The sequence below is a fragment of the Nylanderia fulva genome, unplaced genomic scaffold (genome assembly GCF_048542155.1).
Source record: "Nylanderia fulva isolate GAGA-0341 unplaced genomic scaffold, ASM4854215v1 Scaffold20, whole genome shotgun sequence".
Taxonomy (NCBI): Eukaryota; Metazoa; Arthropoda; class Insecta; order Hymenoptera; family Formicidae; genus Nylanderia; species Nylanderia fulva.
The window spans coordinates 1,610,309-1,625,621 of record NW_028190264.1 but is presented as its reverse complement, the minus strand read 5'-3'; the positions used below and the strand labels follow the sequence as shown (position 1 = coordinate 1,625,621).

At 28.8% G+C, this 15,313-nt stretch overlaps 6 protein-coding genes across 7 annotated transcripts; 3 read left to right on the top strand and 3 right to left on the bottom strand.

The window, feature by feature from the left end:
- Window positions 1-195: 195 nt before the first annotated feature.
- Window positions 196-2,624, top strand: Nle (notchless protein homolog 1). Its single transcript, XM_029319926.2, has 7 exons — window positions 196-354; window positions 463-837; window positions 924-1,163; window positions 1,248-1,501; window positions 1,570-1,798; window positions 1,868-2,089; window positions 2,182-2,624. The coding sequence occupies exons 2-7, from the start codon at window positions 489-491 to the stop codon at window positions 2,319-2,321; spliced, it is 1,434 nt and encodes a 477-aa protein (XP_029175759.1). The 5' UTR covers window positions 196-354; window positions 463-488; the 3' UTR covers window positions 2,322-2,624.
- A 127-nt stretch (window positions 2,625-2,751) lies between these two features.
- LOC114944060 (uncharacterized) lies at window positions 2,752-4,067 on the bottom strand. Of its 2 annotated transcripts, none has more exons than XM_029319782.2 (4): window positions 3,899-4,067; window positions 3,304-3,638; window positions 3,116-3,223; window positions 2,752-3,023 (listed from the first exon to the last, which is right to left on the bottom strand). In XM_029319782.2, the coding sequence occupies exons 2-4, from the start codon at window positions 3,633-3,635 to the stop codon at window positions 2,813-2,815; spliced, it is 651 nt and encodes a 216-aa protein (XP_029175615.2). In that variant the 5' UTR covers window positions 3,636-3,638; window positions 3,899-4,067; the 3' UTR covers window positions 2,752-2,812. The 2 variants fall into 2 exon arrangements, with proteins under 2 accessions (XP_029175615.2, XP_029175616.2); XM_029319783.2 differs by having other exon boundaries at window positions 3,972-4,067.
- A 98-nt stretch (window positions 4,068-4,165) lies between these two features.
- LOC114944059 (uncharacterized) lies at window positions 4,166-5,978 on the top strand. The gene is made up of 2 exons (XM_029319781.2): window positions 4,166-4,444; window positions 4,740-5,978. Exons 1-2 carry the CDS (start codon window positions 4,176-4,178, stop codon window positions 5,872-5,874), a joined length of 1,404 nt encoding a protein of 467 aa, XP_029175614.1. The 5' UTR covers window positions 4,166-4,175; the 3' UTR covers window positions 5,875-5,978.
- A 134-nt stretch (window positions 5,979-6,112) lies between these two features.
- On the top strand, window positions 6,113-7,368 carry mRpL52 (mitochondrial ribosomal protein L52). The gene is made up of 4 exons (XM_029320002.2): window positions 6,113-6,287; window positions 6,593-6,662; window positions 6,871-7,003; window positions 7,079-7,368. The coding sequence occupies exons 1-4, from the start codon at window positions 6,233-6,235 to the stop codon at window positions 7,226-7,228; spliced, it is 408 nt and encodes a 135-aa protein (XP_029175835.1). The 5' UTR covers window positions 6,113-6,232; the 3' UTR covers window positions 7,229-7,368.
- A 123-nt stretch (window positions 7,369-7,491) lies between these two features.
- Window positions 7,492-9,730, bottom strand: LOC114944207 (odorant receptor Or2-like). The gene is made up of 6 exons (XM_029320003.2): window positions 9,454-9,730; window positions 8,742-9,210; window positions 8,464-8,563; window positions 8,152-8,271; window positions 7,797-7,952; window positions 7,492-7,575 (listed from the first exon to the last, which is right to left on the bottom strand). Exons 1-6 carry the CDS (start codon window positions 9,719-9,721, stop codon window positions 7,522-7,524), a joined length of 1,167 nt encoding a protein of 388 aa, XP_029175836.2. The 5' UTR covers window positions 9,722-9,730; the 3' UTR covers window positions 7,492-7,521.
- Window positions 9,731-11,986: 2,256 nt separating this feature from the next.
- Window positions 11,987-13,261, bottom strand: LOC114944161 (uncharacterized). Its single transcript, XM_029319946.2, has 3 exons — window positions 13,098-13,261; window positions 12,460-12,616; window positions 11,987-12,241 (listed from the first exon to the last, which is right to left on the bottom strand). The coding sequence occupies exons 1-3, from the start codon at window positions 13,230-13,232 to the stop codon at window positions 12,087-12,089; spliced, it is 447 nt and encodes a 148-aa protein (XP_029175779.1). The 5' UTR covers window positions 13,233-13,261; the 3' UTR covers window positions 11,987-12,086.
- Between the last annotated feature and the right edge of the window lie 2,052 nt (window positions 13,262-15,313).

The following is a 15,313-nucleotide window of genomic DNA, read 5'->3' as shown; positions in this document are numbered from 1 at the left end:
TTTCATTGACGCTAGAAACTGCTGCTAGAAACCAGCATCAAACGGAGATCACCAACGCTTATAGCGGGAAGCACACACTCTTGCATAAGCGCATAAGCATATGTATAAGAAATTTGATTGGTTGAATTTCTTATGCATACGTTAATAGACCAATCAAGATTCTTATGTTTACGCTTATGCGCCTATGCAAGGTGTGTGTTCCTCGTTTATCTGTCAGCTGTGAAATGAGAAAAACACGTGTATTTCAGCATAAACTTATTTAAATAAATTTATATATTTTGAGAATATATATATGTAAAATAAATATATAAAATAATAAGAAAATAATTTTATTTACATTTTATTAACACAAACGTAAGTAATCTTATGTAATCCAGTTTTATTTATAATAAATGATTTTGAAATTATGTATAAATACATGTAATGTTCTTTATATATTTAATAATTAATTAATAATTTCAGTGTCTCTTTGCATTGATTTTATAAAGATGACTAAAAGAAAGCTCGACGAGAACGATACTACTTTAGAGGATACTGAAATCAAGATAGTTGCTTCTCGTTTTAAATCAGACACTGGTGAAGTTCTATCTGGTGGTCTGATAGAGTTGCCAGTCAATGTAACTGTAAATAAATTACAAGATATTTGCAATGCTCTGCTGCAGCAAGAGGAATCTTTGCCTTTGGCCTTTTATGTGAATAATGTAGAGGTCACAGATACGTTGGAGAAATTTGTAGGCGAAGACTTTAACATCAGTGAAGATGTTGTAGAAATTGTCTATCAACCACAAGCAGTATTCAAAGTCAGAGCTGTTACGAGATGTACCGGGTCTTTGGAAGGTTGTTAATGATAATTTTGCATAACTACATTGGTATATTTAAAAATTTAGCAAAATATTTAATAAGTATTTTTTATTTGTTAATAGGGCACAAAGAAGCCGTTATATCTGTTGCTTTTTCACCAGATGGCAAGCATTTAGCTAGTGGTTCCGGTGATACAACAGTAAGATTCTGGGATATCCACACACAAACACCTCACTATACCTGTCAGGGACACAGACATTGGGTCTTGTGTATTTCTTGGTCACCCTGCGGTTCTAAACTTGCTTCTGCATGCAAAAATGGATCAATTTATTTGTGGGATCCTCACACTGGCAAACAAATGGGTAATGAAAAGTTATATTTAGTTGATCAAACTTTCATTGGTCAAGTTTTCATGTTTCTTAGAAAAAACATTTTTTTTTATGCAGGAAAAGCTATGACAGGACATAAAATGTGGGTGACATCCTTATGTTGGGAGCCCTATCATAAGAATCTAGAATGTGTACATTTAGCAAGCGCATCCAAGGATGGTGACATACGAATTTGGGACACGAAGAGGGCACAAACTTGTCGTGTTTTGTCTGGTCATACAAAAAGTGTGACTTGCATCAAATGGGGTGGTAGTGGTCTTATTTATTCTGCCTCTCAAGATAGAACTATCAAAGTATGGAGAGCAGAGGATGTATGTATCTCAATAGTAAAAATTATCTATTATCCAACTTCATTTGTAAAATGTTACATTGATTTCAGGGTGTATTATGTAGAACTTTGGAAGGCCATGCTCATTGGGTGAACACTTTAGCTTTGAATGTCGATTATGTGCTTAGGACCGGTCCTATGCAATTGGGATCAATTGCAAATAATCCATTGGAATTTGCAAGAACTCAGTATGAGTCTGTTGGTGAAGAGAAACTTGTTTCTGGATCTGACGATTTCACATTATTCTTGTGGAAGCCAGAGAAAGAGAAAAAACCTATTGGTATATTATATCTCAAAATTAAATCAAAGTATTGTGGAAGAAAATATTATTGAAATATTTTGCTTTCAGCAAGAATGACGGGTCACCAACAACTTATAAATGACGTTAAGTTTTCGCCGAATGGACGTATAATTGCATCTGCGTCCTTCGATAAGTCCATCAAATTGTGGGAATCTAATACCGGGACGTATATCGCCTCATTAAGAGGTCACGTTCAAGCGGTTTATTCACTGGCATGGAGCGCTGATTCTCGTCTGCTGGTCAGTGGCAGTGCGGATTCAACTTTAAAGGGTAAATAAAGTACTATTAGGCAAACATTTAACAATTAAAGTATAGTTGGAAGTAATGTTTACAGTAATATTTTATATTACCTTTTTTTATAGTTTGGAACATGAAAACTAATAAGTTAAGTCAAGATCTACCTGGTCATGCAGATGAGATTTATGCAGTTGATTGGTCACCAGACGGTCTACGAGTCGCTTCAGGTGGAAAAGACAAAGTATTGCGATTGTGGCAAAATTAAATTAACATATATTAAACTAATTTATCAAAAAAATCATGACATTCATGTATTTTTATTCTCCAAATAATGAAATATTATTTTATATCATACACACAATTGATAATATTTGTTATAACTATAAAAATTAATATCGATATAATTAAAAAAAAAAAATATACTTTTTTTGCAATACAATTTAAAAGAATGTTTAAATTATTGCATACAAAATAAAATTCATTGATATGATAGTACCTTATAACTTATAAAGTTAAATACGATAAAAGTATCGTATCTTTATCTGTGATGCAAAAACAAATTAATATTATCCAGACTGATACATTTTTTGTATTAATTTTAGAAATAAAAATGTATGAGAGAAATATAAATATAAAGTTTATTGAAATTTAATTTTTAAGATAATTTAGATTTCAAATAAAAATTTCGACAATAATTAAATTAAAAAATAAGGTATTTTAATTCAATTTAAATGGCTGTTTTTACATTGTTATTATTTATATAGTCTGAGCTTTAGTATCGAATTTCTGTTCCTCTATTGTGTTTCCATCATAAATTTTTAAAGTGCTATTAGAAGATTTTCTCTTATGTTTTGTTCTTGTGTCTGATTTCAAGTATATTTTATGTCCTTTCAAAACAGGCCACTTATTTTTATTCTTTAAGTATTCTGCTGCTACTTGAATATTTTCCATTTTAGCTATTGCACTCCTATAAACACAAATATATAAATTGTTATATAAGACAAAATTCTCTAACATATTATTAATAGTATTAGAAAATTAAATAAATTATATACATACCTAAAGTCTTTATTGTAAGATTTTAATAAAGTAACATGAATACATCCAGGTAGGACACCTCTCACTTCATGTGATTTTATACCATTTGCTATATTTGAGATAAATATCCTGAGACAAGCATATAATAAAATATAAATAATGTCATTTATATAAATTATGATTTAAGTGGAAATTAATAACTTTCTTACGTTTGTGTCACTTTAATCTCAGATTTGATTTCGGGCATAACAACTTTCTTCCTTTTAACTTTCTGGATTTCTTCTTTAAGTACAACAGCATGTAACGGTTTGACAAAAATTCGCTTGCCATTGATTGTTTTGTCCTTTGCAAGTTTGCAATTCTTCATTTTCTCTTCCGCAGTAGAGAATACAATACGACATGATCTACTGGATTGTCGTGGTAATTTTACATAAAAAGTACCCGTAAATAAACGTTCAACTTCCTGTTTATCTTTAATTACATGGGGAAGAGTCACACTCAATGTTCGGTCTCTTTGTTTTTTCAATTGAGATAACCGCATGATCTAAAAATTATTGTATTGTTTCTTATAATTAAACGATTTTTCACTTTTATACATATATATATATATAAGTGCCAATCTTATCATTTTTTAATATATGTATAAATATGTATATATATTATAGTAATTATAATATAATAAATTATAATAATAAATAAATTATAAAATATACAAATAAATTATAATATATTATATATATATATTAAAAAATTACAAGATTGAAAGAAAACAAATATAAAATATATAAAATATGCATAACATACGAGTGTGATTTGAAAAAAGATTGCGTTCACAATTAATTACATATAAAAATTATTTTATGAAAATATTATTAACACTTCTCTTTTTCCTCTTCAAAAACACTCGGAAATATCGAGTAATAACATGTGCCTGGAAAAAACTAGAGGTTATAATTAATAGGTTAGAAAGCGAAAGAAAAATATATATTATAGGGTTTTTTTCTCCCTTTTAAACACAATTGGTTGCCCTTGTGTCACTTTTAATATCGTTGTTAGCAATCTAGTGTAATGTGTAAAGTCTATGGTAACAGCTGATCGAGTATTGTTTTGCATTCAAGAAAAAAACCACGTGAATTTATCAAATTTTACAATGAATCAAAGTCAAGTATTTACGATTTTATTGCGTAGAATGTTTAGCAAGAAATACGATAAACCACTCGCTGCAGTTCGTACGAAAATGAAACTAATGAAACAGGATCAACAGGATATTGAAGATATTGATATTGAAGATTTAGGTGAATTCGAGGCAGATTTTATGAATGTCGGCGAAAGTCATAAAATGCATGAAAGGTATATTTATTTGTAAAAAAATTCTGTATACTACACTCGATGTGTTATGCTATAATTATATATAATTAATTATAAAAATATATATAATTATAATATTTTTTTATGGAATATAATTTATATATTTTAAATTTGACTTGCCTATTTGAATTTCTATTTAAAATTTGCTTAAAGATATGATTATTTAATATCAATTATAAGAATAATTTGCTATATATATATATATATATATATATATATATGTATTTAATAGGATACATCCTATGAATTTAGTACAAGATATAATATTTTTTTTTAGGGAAATGCAGAAAAACAAAGAACGACTTAAACAACAGATTGTTTATCAGAAGTATTTTAAAGAAGAAGATCCACGTTTTCTTACATTTGCAGAGAAGGAACTGATTCATAAATTACATGAATCCAATCCTGAAGAATGGACAGTAGAGAGGCTTAGTGAGAGTTTCCCTGTTTTACCAGAGTCAGTATCAAAGATTTTGTCTGTTAAATGGTCGCCAAAATTAGTGGAAAGTGTTTTACAATATGATAATACAGTTGTGGAAAATTGGAAAAAATTTCGTGCTGGAAAACTTCCAGTAAGTCCCAGACTCAGTGAACACCTGATGAAATTTAAGAACAGGAAGATTATCTTGACGGACAGAGAATCATTGGCAAAACAATTTGTTCCACCTAAACCAAAATTTAAAAAACCAAAGAGTCAATTGTTTTCTAATATTATACAGTCGTACCTAAATGAAAAATCAGATAATAAAAAATTATTATCACAAGAGGATAATTCACACAAAATAGAAGACGCGTTTGCTCACTCTAATAAAAGTCAGAATTTATTGATAACAGATAACAAGACTGATAAGAATAATTCTGTTGCTATTAAAAATTCAGAGGAATTCACATTTAATAAGAGACAGTCTCTTGCATTAAACTCACATACAGATTTAGAGAAACATGATATACCGTCATTTGATAAGAAAAAGGAAAGAGAGAAGTTATTTACATTCAAAGAATTTGTAAAAGTGAAACTAGAAGATATACAAAAGGAATCTCCAGAAGAAGGTATCACATTATTAAATCTGTACAGGAAACAGATGGATGTTAGTCAGGAGATGCAAGCTGCATCTAATAATACAATAATTAGCATGGAAAAGAATACAGAAATTGTACAAAAATCTAACAAAAGCGTTTCTAAAATTTCTGAAAAGGAAGATAATCGTTTTAATATTGTTGAGGTAGATGAAGACTTGGTAGGCACAAGTATTAAAATCTGGAATAAAAAGAGTGATACTGAATGTAACTATGCTAAGCCAATAAAGATCACAAAGAATCTTTATAAGCCTGGCATGACTTATCGAATCAACGATTGTTATTATGATGCTGATGGTGAATTTTTATATCGGGTTCCGGGTGTACAAACCTAATTGTACAATAGATTTATTAACGTACATAATTAATTCATATTGTAAATATAATGTATAATAGATATTTAATAAAAGGTTGACTTTTCTAATGTCATTTTATTAAATATCAAAATTGTCTTACATATAAATATATAATTATTCTTTTTATGTATATTTTATTTTATATTTTGTATAGATATATTTTTCCCGCCTAAAATAAGGAAAATAGAGAATGTTGAAAAAAATAATTTATGTTGGTATCATTGAGTGTGACCATAGTGACATCTACCGTGACTTGAATCAAAAGGGTTGTCTCAAACAAGAGAGATAACCTAAATAAGAAATAGAAATTTTTTAATTGTTCCATCAAATCAATATAATGTTGAATATAAGGACGACTGTTGGAGCAATACTTCATGTCAAACAACATTTAAGTTAGTATTATTACACAAGAAAAAAAAATCATGCCATTATAATTCTTTCATTTATTCTTTCGACTATTCCTGTTGCACTCATTCGTTATCAATTTTAGGACAATTCGTAAATAAATTTCTATAATAAGTAATTATATATTAATTTAGGAATATATCTCATTGTTAATATATTTAATAATTTATTAATAATATATTTAGTTATATATATATATATATATATATATATTAGCTATTAAATATTAATATATATGTAATAGTTAATATATTTAATAATAATTTAATATTAACTTAATTTTTTATTGCAGATTATAATATTCTGGTTAATGGATTTCATCAGTCTTGTGTGAGATATTTGGACCAGAAATGGAGAGCAAAGTATGTATTTGCTTACACTTGCTCAAACATATAGAACATTATATAATATGTATTGTTCTGTGTGTAATATCCAATATTTAAAATAAGTATTCCTAAATTATTCCTAGAACTTTAAAAAATATTAATAAAATAATTTTTTTTTAATTAATCTACTGATTCAATGTTATTTTTATGACATTAATATTAATTTATATTTGTTTATCTTTAGACGTAAATTAACAGACAATCCAAATAAGTTTGGTCCACTGACTAATTTACCAGATTACACATTTAAAGATGGAAGACCTACCCCTCTTGGGATAAGACAGAAAGCACGCTTAGATAAACAACGTGATTATGCGGTATATGAAACAAATTGAGATTTTTATTAATTTTTTTATCAATTTTGATTTTATATTTTTATTGTTTTCTCTCAGGCAAAAATTGTCAAATTGGTAGGAGAGGTAGATTATGCTGTTGAGAGACATGCTAAAATGCAAAAAGAAAAGGAACAAAGAAGACAACAAATCCTTGATAGTAAATTGAAACCCAAAGGAGATTTATTGCTTCGAAAACGGACGAAATAAAATAAAAAAATAACTGAGTATGTATAAGAAAGTAATATACTTACAAAAATATTATTGTATATAATTGTATTTGCCTTCTATCTTTTTATTCCGTATGATCGATAATCGATGCAATCGATCAATAAATATGATCAATAATATATGAAGATTGTATTCTAATATTTTATATATATTTCCCTTTTTGTATACTATAGTATATGTTTGTACAAATAATTTAATTTTTAATTTTACATTATAATGACATATACTAAACTATCGATTATGTATTAACTTGAGCTCTAATTTTATTATCGTCATTCTCGATTGGCAAGTAACACGGATATATAGCCTGCTGATGTTTTAAGTAACTAAAATATTTAATTTTTTAATGAAAATTGAGAACAAGAAAAATTTTAATTTACTAATTTTATGATAAACTTATTCTAATCATTTTGGAATAAGTATCATAAAAAATTATATAATATGTATGTTCAATGATATTGATAAGGCTATTATTTCAAGATGTAAGTTAAAGTAAAAAAGAGAATATATATTATATACAATATATTTTCTATTATAAATAACTTACGTTGCAAAATGTCGCCATCGTCATTGGAAAGATTTTTCCCGCTGTAATGTAGAGCGGTTTTTTCGCACGGAGCATGATTAATATTAAATTTCTCGCTGTTTTTGGCTCCAAATTATACCACACATATTCATACATGACGTGATGTATCTTTTCAGACTGAAAAAATATTTATATATTTATATAAAATATATATATATATATATATATATATATATATACACATATACATACATACACACACATTTAAATTGATTCATTGATAGTTATAAAAATTCTAAAAAAATTTACTTTTACAAATTATCATCTATATATTATCATGTGTATAGAATCTATATATTATCATTATTTTACTTACTTGACTCACGAGAAATTCACCGACCGCACAGTAAAGACACGTATGCATTAAGACACATACAGTTGCTAAGATATATGAAGTTAATTGCAGAAATGATAACTGACCTTCTTTATTAACCACCTAAATTATTATAAATTGAATTTATTTTATACTCGAAAACCATCGTACGAAAAATGCTAGTAAATAGCGAAACGTTTATGAAACGATATTGATTTGATAAATGCATCTTACAGCTTACTATATCTTTGCAGAAACACGTTGCACATTATTGACATATATATATAATAAAATCATGCTGTTCTATTTACTTACATTAATGATTAAAAATCCTTGAAGACAGAATAATATGCCAAAGAAAAAGAATAGGCCAAGCAGCATTAAATTGAATATGTCATCGAGGACTTGGGTAGATCTATAATAGAAAATAATGAAATTTTATAAATAATATTGTTTATAAAATATATATTTGCTTAAATATCATATCTTTGTATAATAATCAACGTATAATCAGAGTTTGCTGCAGTATTAATTCATCAATAATATTTCAATTAATTTTATAACTATAATTAATGTATAATTGTTATGAGAACCTGATCAATCGAATGTGATCTTTGACGTTGAACTTTAAAGCTGCCTTGAAATTCGGATTATTTCTCAGATTCATTAGTCGCAGATGCAGATTCTCTATCTGGCCACATATGTGTAAGGTCAGTAGTCCAAGAAAATTGTCAATTCCCGTGTAAGAGAGACCGGATAAGGTCAGCGAGATCGCTTGTATCAGAAACGTCAGCTCGAAATGCGGACTCTTGGATACATCGTGCAAGTAGTACGCTTGGATAATCAAGGGTTTGCCAGGATCGGTGAGATTTGTTATATGCCTGAGCGTGAATCCGAACAATAAAGTGGGAATCGTGATCAGCAACGTGAAGAGTATCATCATTGCTCCGCATAAGGTGAGCACGCGAGTGTTTTTGGCTCGTTTCAACATGATTCTTCGTTCCTCTTTCATCTTCGCTTTTATCCAGTCTTTTATGATCATGTCGATTAGCGACGTTAGAGCTACAAAAAAAGGGTTTATATTGATATGTGTGATATTTAATGATTTATTTTCAAGAGAAAAATTATTGCAATTTTATTTTATTAATTAATTTTATAATTTTATTTTATTGCATTTTTATTAAGATTTGTTTTAAAAAAAAGTTAGGGAATTTTCTCATTTGCATATGAATAAAATGGTGCAAAGAAAAAAATAAAAGAAATTAGAAATCCAGATAAATATGCAATTGATCGAATAATATGTACCCTTTTTGTTACACAATATGATGGAGATTTTCAATACCGTAATCAACAAAGGTAGAGTGTATTGCAAATTATCTATCACCAGAATCATATCACCCCACACCCTTATCAGTGACATTAAAGCTGGTATTGTAAGTATGAAGACTAATGTGATGACATTAAATAGCAATCGAACTTTTGATAATAACGCTTTACGTGAATTTTTGCTATCCCGCGGCCACAGACCAACAATTCCTAACATGCTGCGATTTAGACCGATTGCCCATTCCATATCTGTTTAATTAATTATGATATTATCAATGAAATCTTGATGTAATTAAATCTTTCATCCGAATATCAACGATTCTCGATATAAATATCTTAATTTTTTAAATTAAATTAATTATACATATTTATAAGATCAACAAAGTATAATTTCCCGAAAGAAACAGAATTTTAATTCTATCAATATTTTTGTACATGTGATCTATTTTAATAAATTTTATATAGAAGAAAAATATATGGAAGAATATTTTGACAATTGAAAATCTACCGAAAATGTATAAATATTTAAATAGAAATTAAATAGTTAATTAAATAGAATTTCGATTAATTTTGAATTGTTATTTTACAGAAAAAAACTATGATTGAAAAATTATTAACTATAATACGAAAGGAAGAACACCGTTATATTCGTTTGGACGATCCATGGCCGAAGGGACACTGATCTTTCTATGGGTTCCGATGCGATATCATCCCCACTTTCGAAATCCCATTATCACGCATGCCTCCGACGAAATTCTCAAAACACGAAAGGTACATTGGCATCGTCATAAATATTACAGCACAACCAGAGAACGAACATATGCACTTATTATTATCGTCTCGTGCGCGAATAACGTGTTCTGCGACAAAAGGGTTCACGATGAATAAATTATAAAATAGCGAGCGCACGTAAACGAGACTATTCGAAGTTCATCGACTCGTATTTTCGTTTCTTTTTCCTCCCTTTCGTTATTGAAAGCTTCTTACATGAAGAGTTGTAACCGCGGGCATGTATAGGAAAAAAATTTCTTATACGTCCATGAGGTCGTGATGATACACGAAACGAGCCAAGTTGAAAATTTCAGAAGACGCGTGGGAACGTCTGCAGCTTGTCAATTTTTTTGCGTTGCTATAAAAAAAACTTTGCTGCTACTAAAAAAAAATTATTACTTGCCGTACTCTTAACAATGCATTATTAACGAGTCCGAATAGATGTAGGGTCATTTTCATCAGACAGTCGAAATGTAGACGTACAACGGACAGGAAACGATAATATAGTGACAATTTGTTAGTAATTGTGGTTTGTAATTTATATGGTGAACGTAAAATGTGCGGATACATTTATAATAAATAAAATATATCTAAGATTATAAATATGAGCTTTTTAAAGTGTTGCGAAATAATTAATCGATAAGAAAAATTATTATGATTACAAGATATGGATGCAATTAATTAGACAATGTATATCGTGAGAAAAATAGTTGTTTTTTTCATTCTTTTAATCGAAAGGGAATATTTCAAAAGATATTATCGAATGTCGATGATTCTTAAATTACGCTCAATTGTAAAGAGAGGAATAAGAATTCGTTCCACGACGAGGTGCGTCTGTTTTGCATATTTAGCGGGGCAAATAAGAAAACGACTCAAGAGGCAAATCTTGGATGACGCATTAATGAGCTGGTTCGGCGGGATGTCTTTTAGTTCTATAGTCCTTAATTTGCTTGCTTGCGAACTCGACGATAAAACGAGAAATACAAATAAACTTTACGACACTCTTCGTTTCGGACAAGAATTTTTACGCGATGTAAGGTGCATCTTATTAAGTTTTGAGAAAGAGAAAGAGAGAGAGAGAGAGACTGCAGATATCTCCTTAGAGAGAAGGAGATAAAAATATATATCACAGAGGGAGAAATATTTTAAATATTTATAATATCCCGAGAGAAAGTCAATTTTATAGAGTGCATCTCTGAAATTAAATATTTATTTTCATGTGTATCTTTTACTATATATACACAAATCTATTTCAAATAGATCCTACTTTTTAGGGTAAAAATTTTTGTACGAATTGTTTATTCGCAAAAAAATGTTTTATAAAATTATGTCACACAATGTCACGAAAATAGTGACAAATTTGCATTCGTCTCGTGTTACGATGCTCACGAACGAATACGTGAGCTACATGAAGAATTAGTCCGAATGAAGAATTACTCGTTACGTAATATTTATTATATATCGTGCTTTTGTTATTTATTTTTAGCTGCCTTTTACGAAAATTAGAAGAATCAATCAATCAATTAGAAGCTAATTATATATTTATCTTTATATTTTCGATAAAATTGATAAAGATAAGAGATAAAAAAGAATTAGCTTTTCGATGTAAGAATAGAGTAAAGTTAATTATGAAGTAACTGATAGTGATTAATTATTGTTGTCTTATCGAAGACTTAATTTTTGTGCAAAACAGGATACAGGATACAGTGGGAATGTATAAAAGTTTTCTTATTACAATTGATAAATCTCTTTGCGAGAAACAAATATATTTTTTTATTTTTCCGTTATAATGTGTGAGTTATAATAATAAATGTCTATTGTACTTTTTTGCAGATGCTTACTTAATGGACTGCCGCGACTATTGTGAGATAGGATTTCGTATTCGCAGAGGCGCGAATGTTGATCTTGCCCCTGGATGATCCCAGAGTGTTCGGTTCATCGCATACAACCGCATAGCTGCCACTCTCATTCACTACACTAATGTAATGAAGGATTCCTGTGCATAAAATAGTCAAAATCAACAGTTGTTTGTTTAAAAAATGATAAATTAAGGTTTCAGCTACATATGCTTATAATATCTTTTAATATAAATTTTTTTCTCATCAGTAACTGTCTGTTCAGTTTTTGGGAACATGGTGTACTTAATGTGTTCTCACATTATATAAATTATATTTATAATTATAAATTATATTTATTTTTTCAATATTTTCTTACCATTATTGACAGTCAGCGTTAGAGTACTTGACTGAACATTGTTTGTTGGATTGTTAAACTCGGCTACTCGACGGAAAATCGTTTCTTCGTTATATCGTCTTCCAATCTCGATATTTCCGATGAATCCAGCGGCATATGTATTGGGCGTCAAACTTTTCTGTATAGATAAAACATAAGACATACATATTTTTTTCAATAATTACATAAAAAAATGTATAATATTTTCTCCTCTACGATATTTTGCAGTAATTTCTTTCTAACACAAGGTACGCATAAAACAGTAAAATATTCAGTGAATTAATTTTTGAAATGCTTTCTCAGATGATCTATTTTGTTAAAAAACAAAATATTTACATTTTCGAAGATAAATAAATATATGTATTATATATAATGGATTTATAAAATTATAAAAAACTGAGCATTAAAAAACTAACAATAAGCTATCAAAAATTTCTCTTTAAGACATGAAATTCGTCAAAGAGTCTAAAAAGTGAGAGAAGTAAGAATCCGCATCGCATTATATATGTTTTATAATTTATATATTTTATACTTGCAAAAAGAGTGAAGCTTAGATTTAATTTACACGAATATTCACAGATATCACTATTAATTTTTTCAGAGATATTATTGATACTCACCAACGCTGTGTTCGGTACGATATCCTCGTCGGAGAGCTGGATCTGGATATTCTTGGTCTGGGAGATGTCGATGGCGGAGGACGCCTGCAGGAACGCGATGATCGCGACGATGGCGACGACGATCGGACGAGACATTTTGATACGGTTTGATCGGGTCGCGAGGTGCGTCCGTCTCTTTTATAGACCAGCCTCTCCGCCAAGGTGAGCCTGCCTTATCTGTACGGGTTCTTTTGCGATTCTCTACCTTGTGGCAGCCTACCACCACGCGGTTCTCTCCCCCGCAGAATACAAATAAGGGGAACCTATTGCCGTCTGTCTGGTTTTCGCGGAGAGAGAATCCGTGCCTGGACGACGAATTCTTCTCGCGCGAGGATGACCCTCGAAAAAAAGTATCGGCCGTGTTTATCTATTGGTATTCATGCCGTAATGCCCTTGGCGCATTACGGCGCCTCGGGTGTACCCGTAAAAGCAGGCTGCCCTTATCGGAATGCACGCATATAATTTTATGAAAGTTATGATTGTGTGATCCAGCAACACTTGGTTCTTTCAAGATTGTTATTAACTTCCTTGAATTGATAAATTGACGCATCTGCGTTCTCGGAAATCCTTTATCTTTTGCACACAGTCGTAAATAGAAAATTAATATATATTAAATATAAAACAATCTGCAGTTTTGTATTTTTAGAAAGAAATCAAAATAAAATATCGTGTTATCAGTTTCAATATTTCTTTATACTTATATCTCATATAAAATGAGCACGTTTATCTACTTGTTTATAATTGAAGATTTTTCTTATACATTTGATATATTTTAATATTGAATTTTGTCTTTTGAGTTAAAATTTCCAATTAAAAGTCCTCAAGATATAGTCGATTAAATTTGGTTACTTAAAAATATCATTTTTTATCTTGCTTTTTAATTTTAATTTGTTTGATCTAATTATTTTGAGTTATATTAATATTATATAGTTGGATAAAATAATATCATCAGTAAGCTATGTTATTTTTATAAAAGTGATATAATTACTTTGTGCAATTAATGCATGTTCAAATGTATATATATTATAAAATATTTTTTCTTAAATATAAATTAGAAGGTTTATAAACATATGCAGATTGACGCATACACCATTTTTTTATATATACGCGTTTAAGGAGTCTCAGAGGATTTAAGATTGCTATATTTTTTGAAGTAAAAGACATTCATCATGAAAAGTAAAACAATTAATTATTTAATAAAGTTAACACACATTATTACTCATCCAAATTATAATGAATTATTATCAATATTGGTGAACAGTAAAAACACATTGTTTCTCACAAAAATTTAATTTACTTTTTACTAGTTGTTTGTATGATTATATTGTTGTTACGTTTGGATAAAAATAATATTAAAATTGAATGTTAATAACTAAAAATTATATACAATTTTAATAATAAATATAGCCCATACAGCACCGTTAGATTGCAAAACATTACAACAATCTTTCACCGCAATATTGCAATATTGCAAATTCACTGCAAAATGTTGCTACATCATTGCTGTTGAATTGCAGCAATGTTAAAATGTCCGCTTTTTGGAAGATAATAAAATTATTGATTATCGTTAACATCTTTTATTGTACAATATTGCAAAAAATTATTTTATTATAGTATTATACCCAGCAAATACCAAGTTACAGTTATATAATTGTTAGTTGTAATTTTCCACTCAACAATATAATTGTTATAATACACGTATTATATTTTTGAGTGGAAAATTACAACTAACAATTATATAGCTGTAACTTGGTGTTTGCTGGGTATATGTATATATATTACAATATATAAATTATAGAATTTGGATTACATGCAATATTTCCGAAATATTAATGTCATGTTGCTACAAGTGTGCTGGAATTTTGTGCACCTATATCTCTGCAATGTCTTTATAATGTTGCATTGCAACTTGCAACATTGCAATGTTGCTGCAATATAATTGCAATAATCTGTGCTGTATGGGAGTATACAATAATTATTTTTCTCTGGATTTCTTATCATTTTTCATATTTGTCTTATTAATATCTTTTTAGGCAACATATTTTATAATTTTAAACAGAATAAAATTGAATTAATTATTAAAATTAATTGATGTTTTGCAGAGGTTTGTTGAACCTTTTACAAGATATCATATAACTAAGAATAAATCAGTAAATTCACACATTACTTGATCGCGC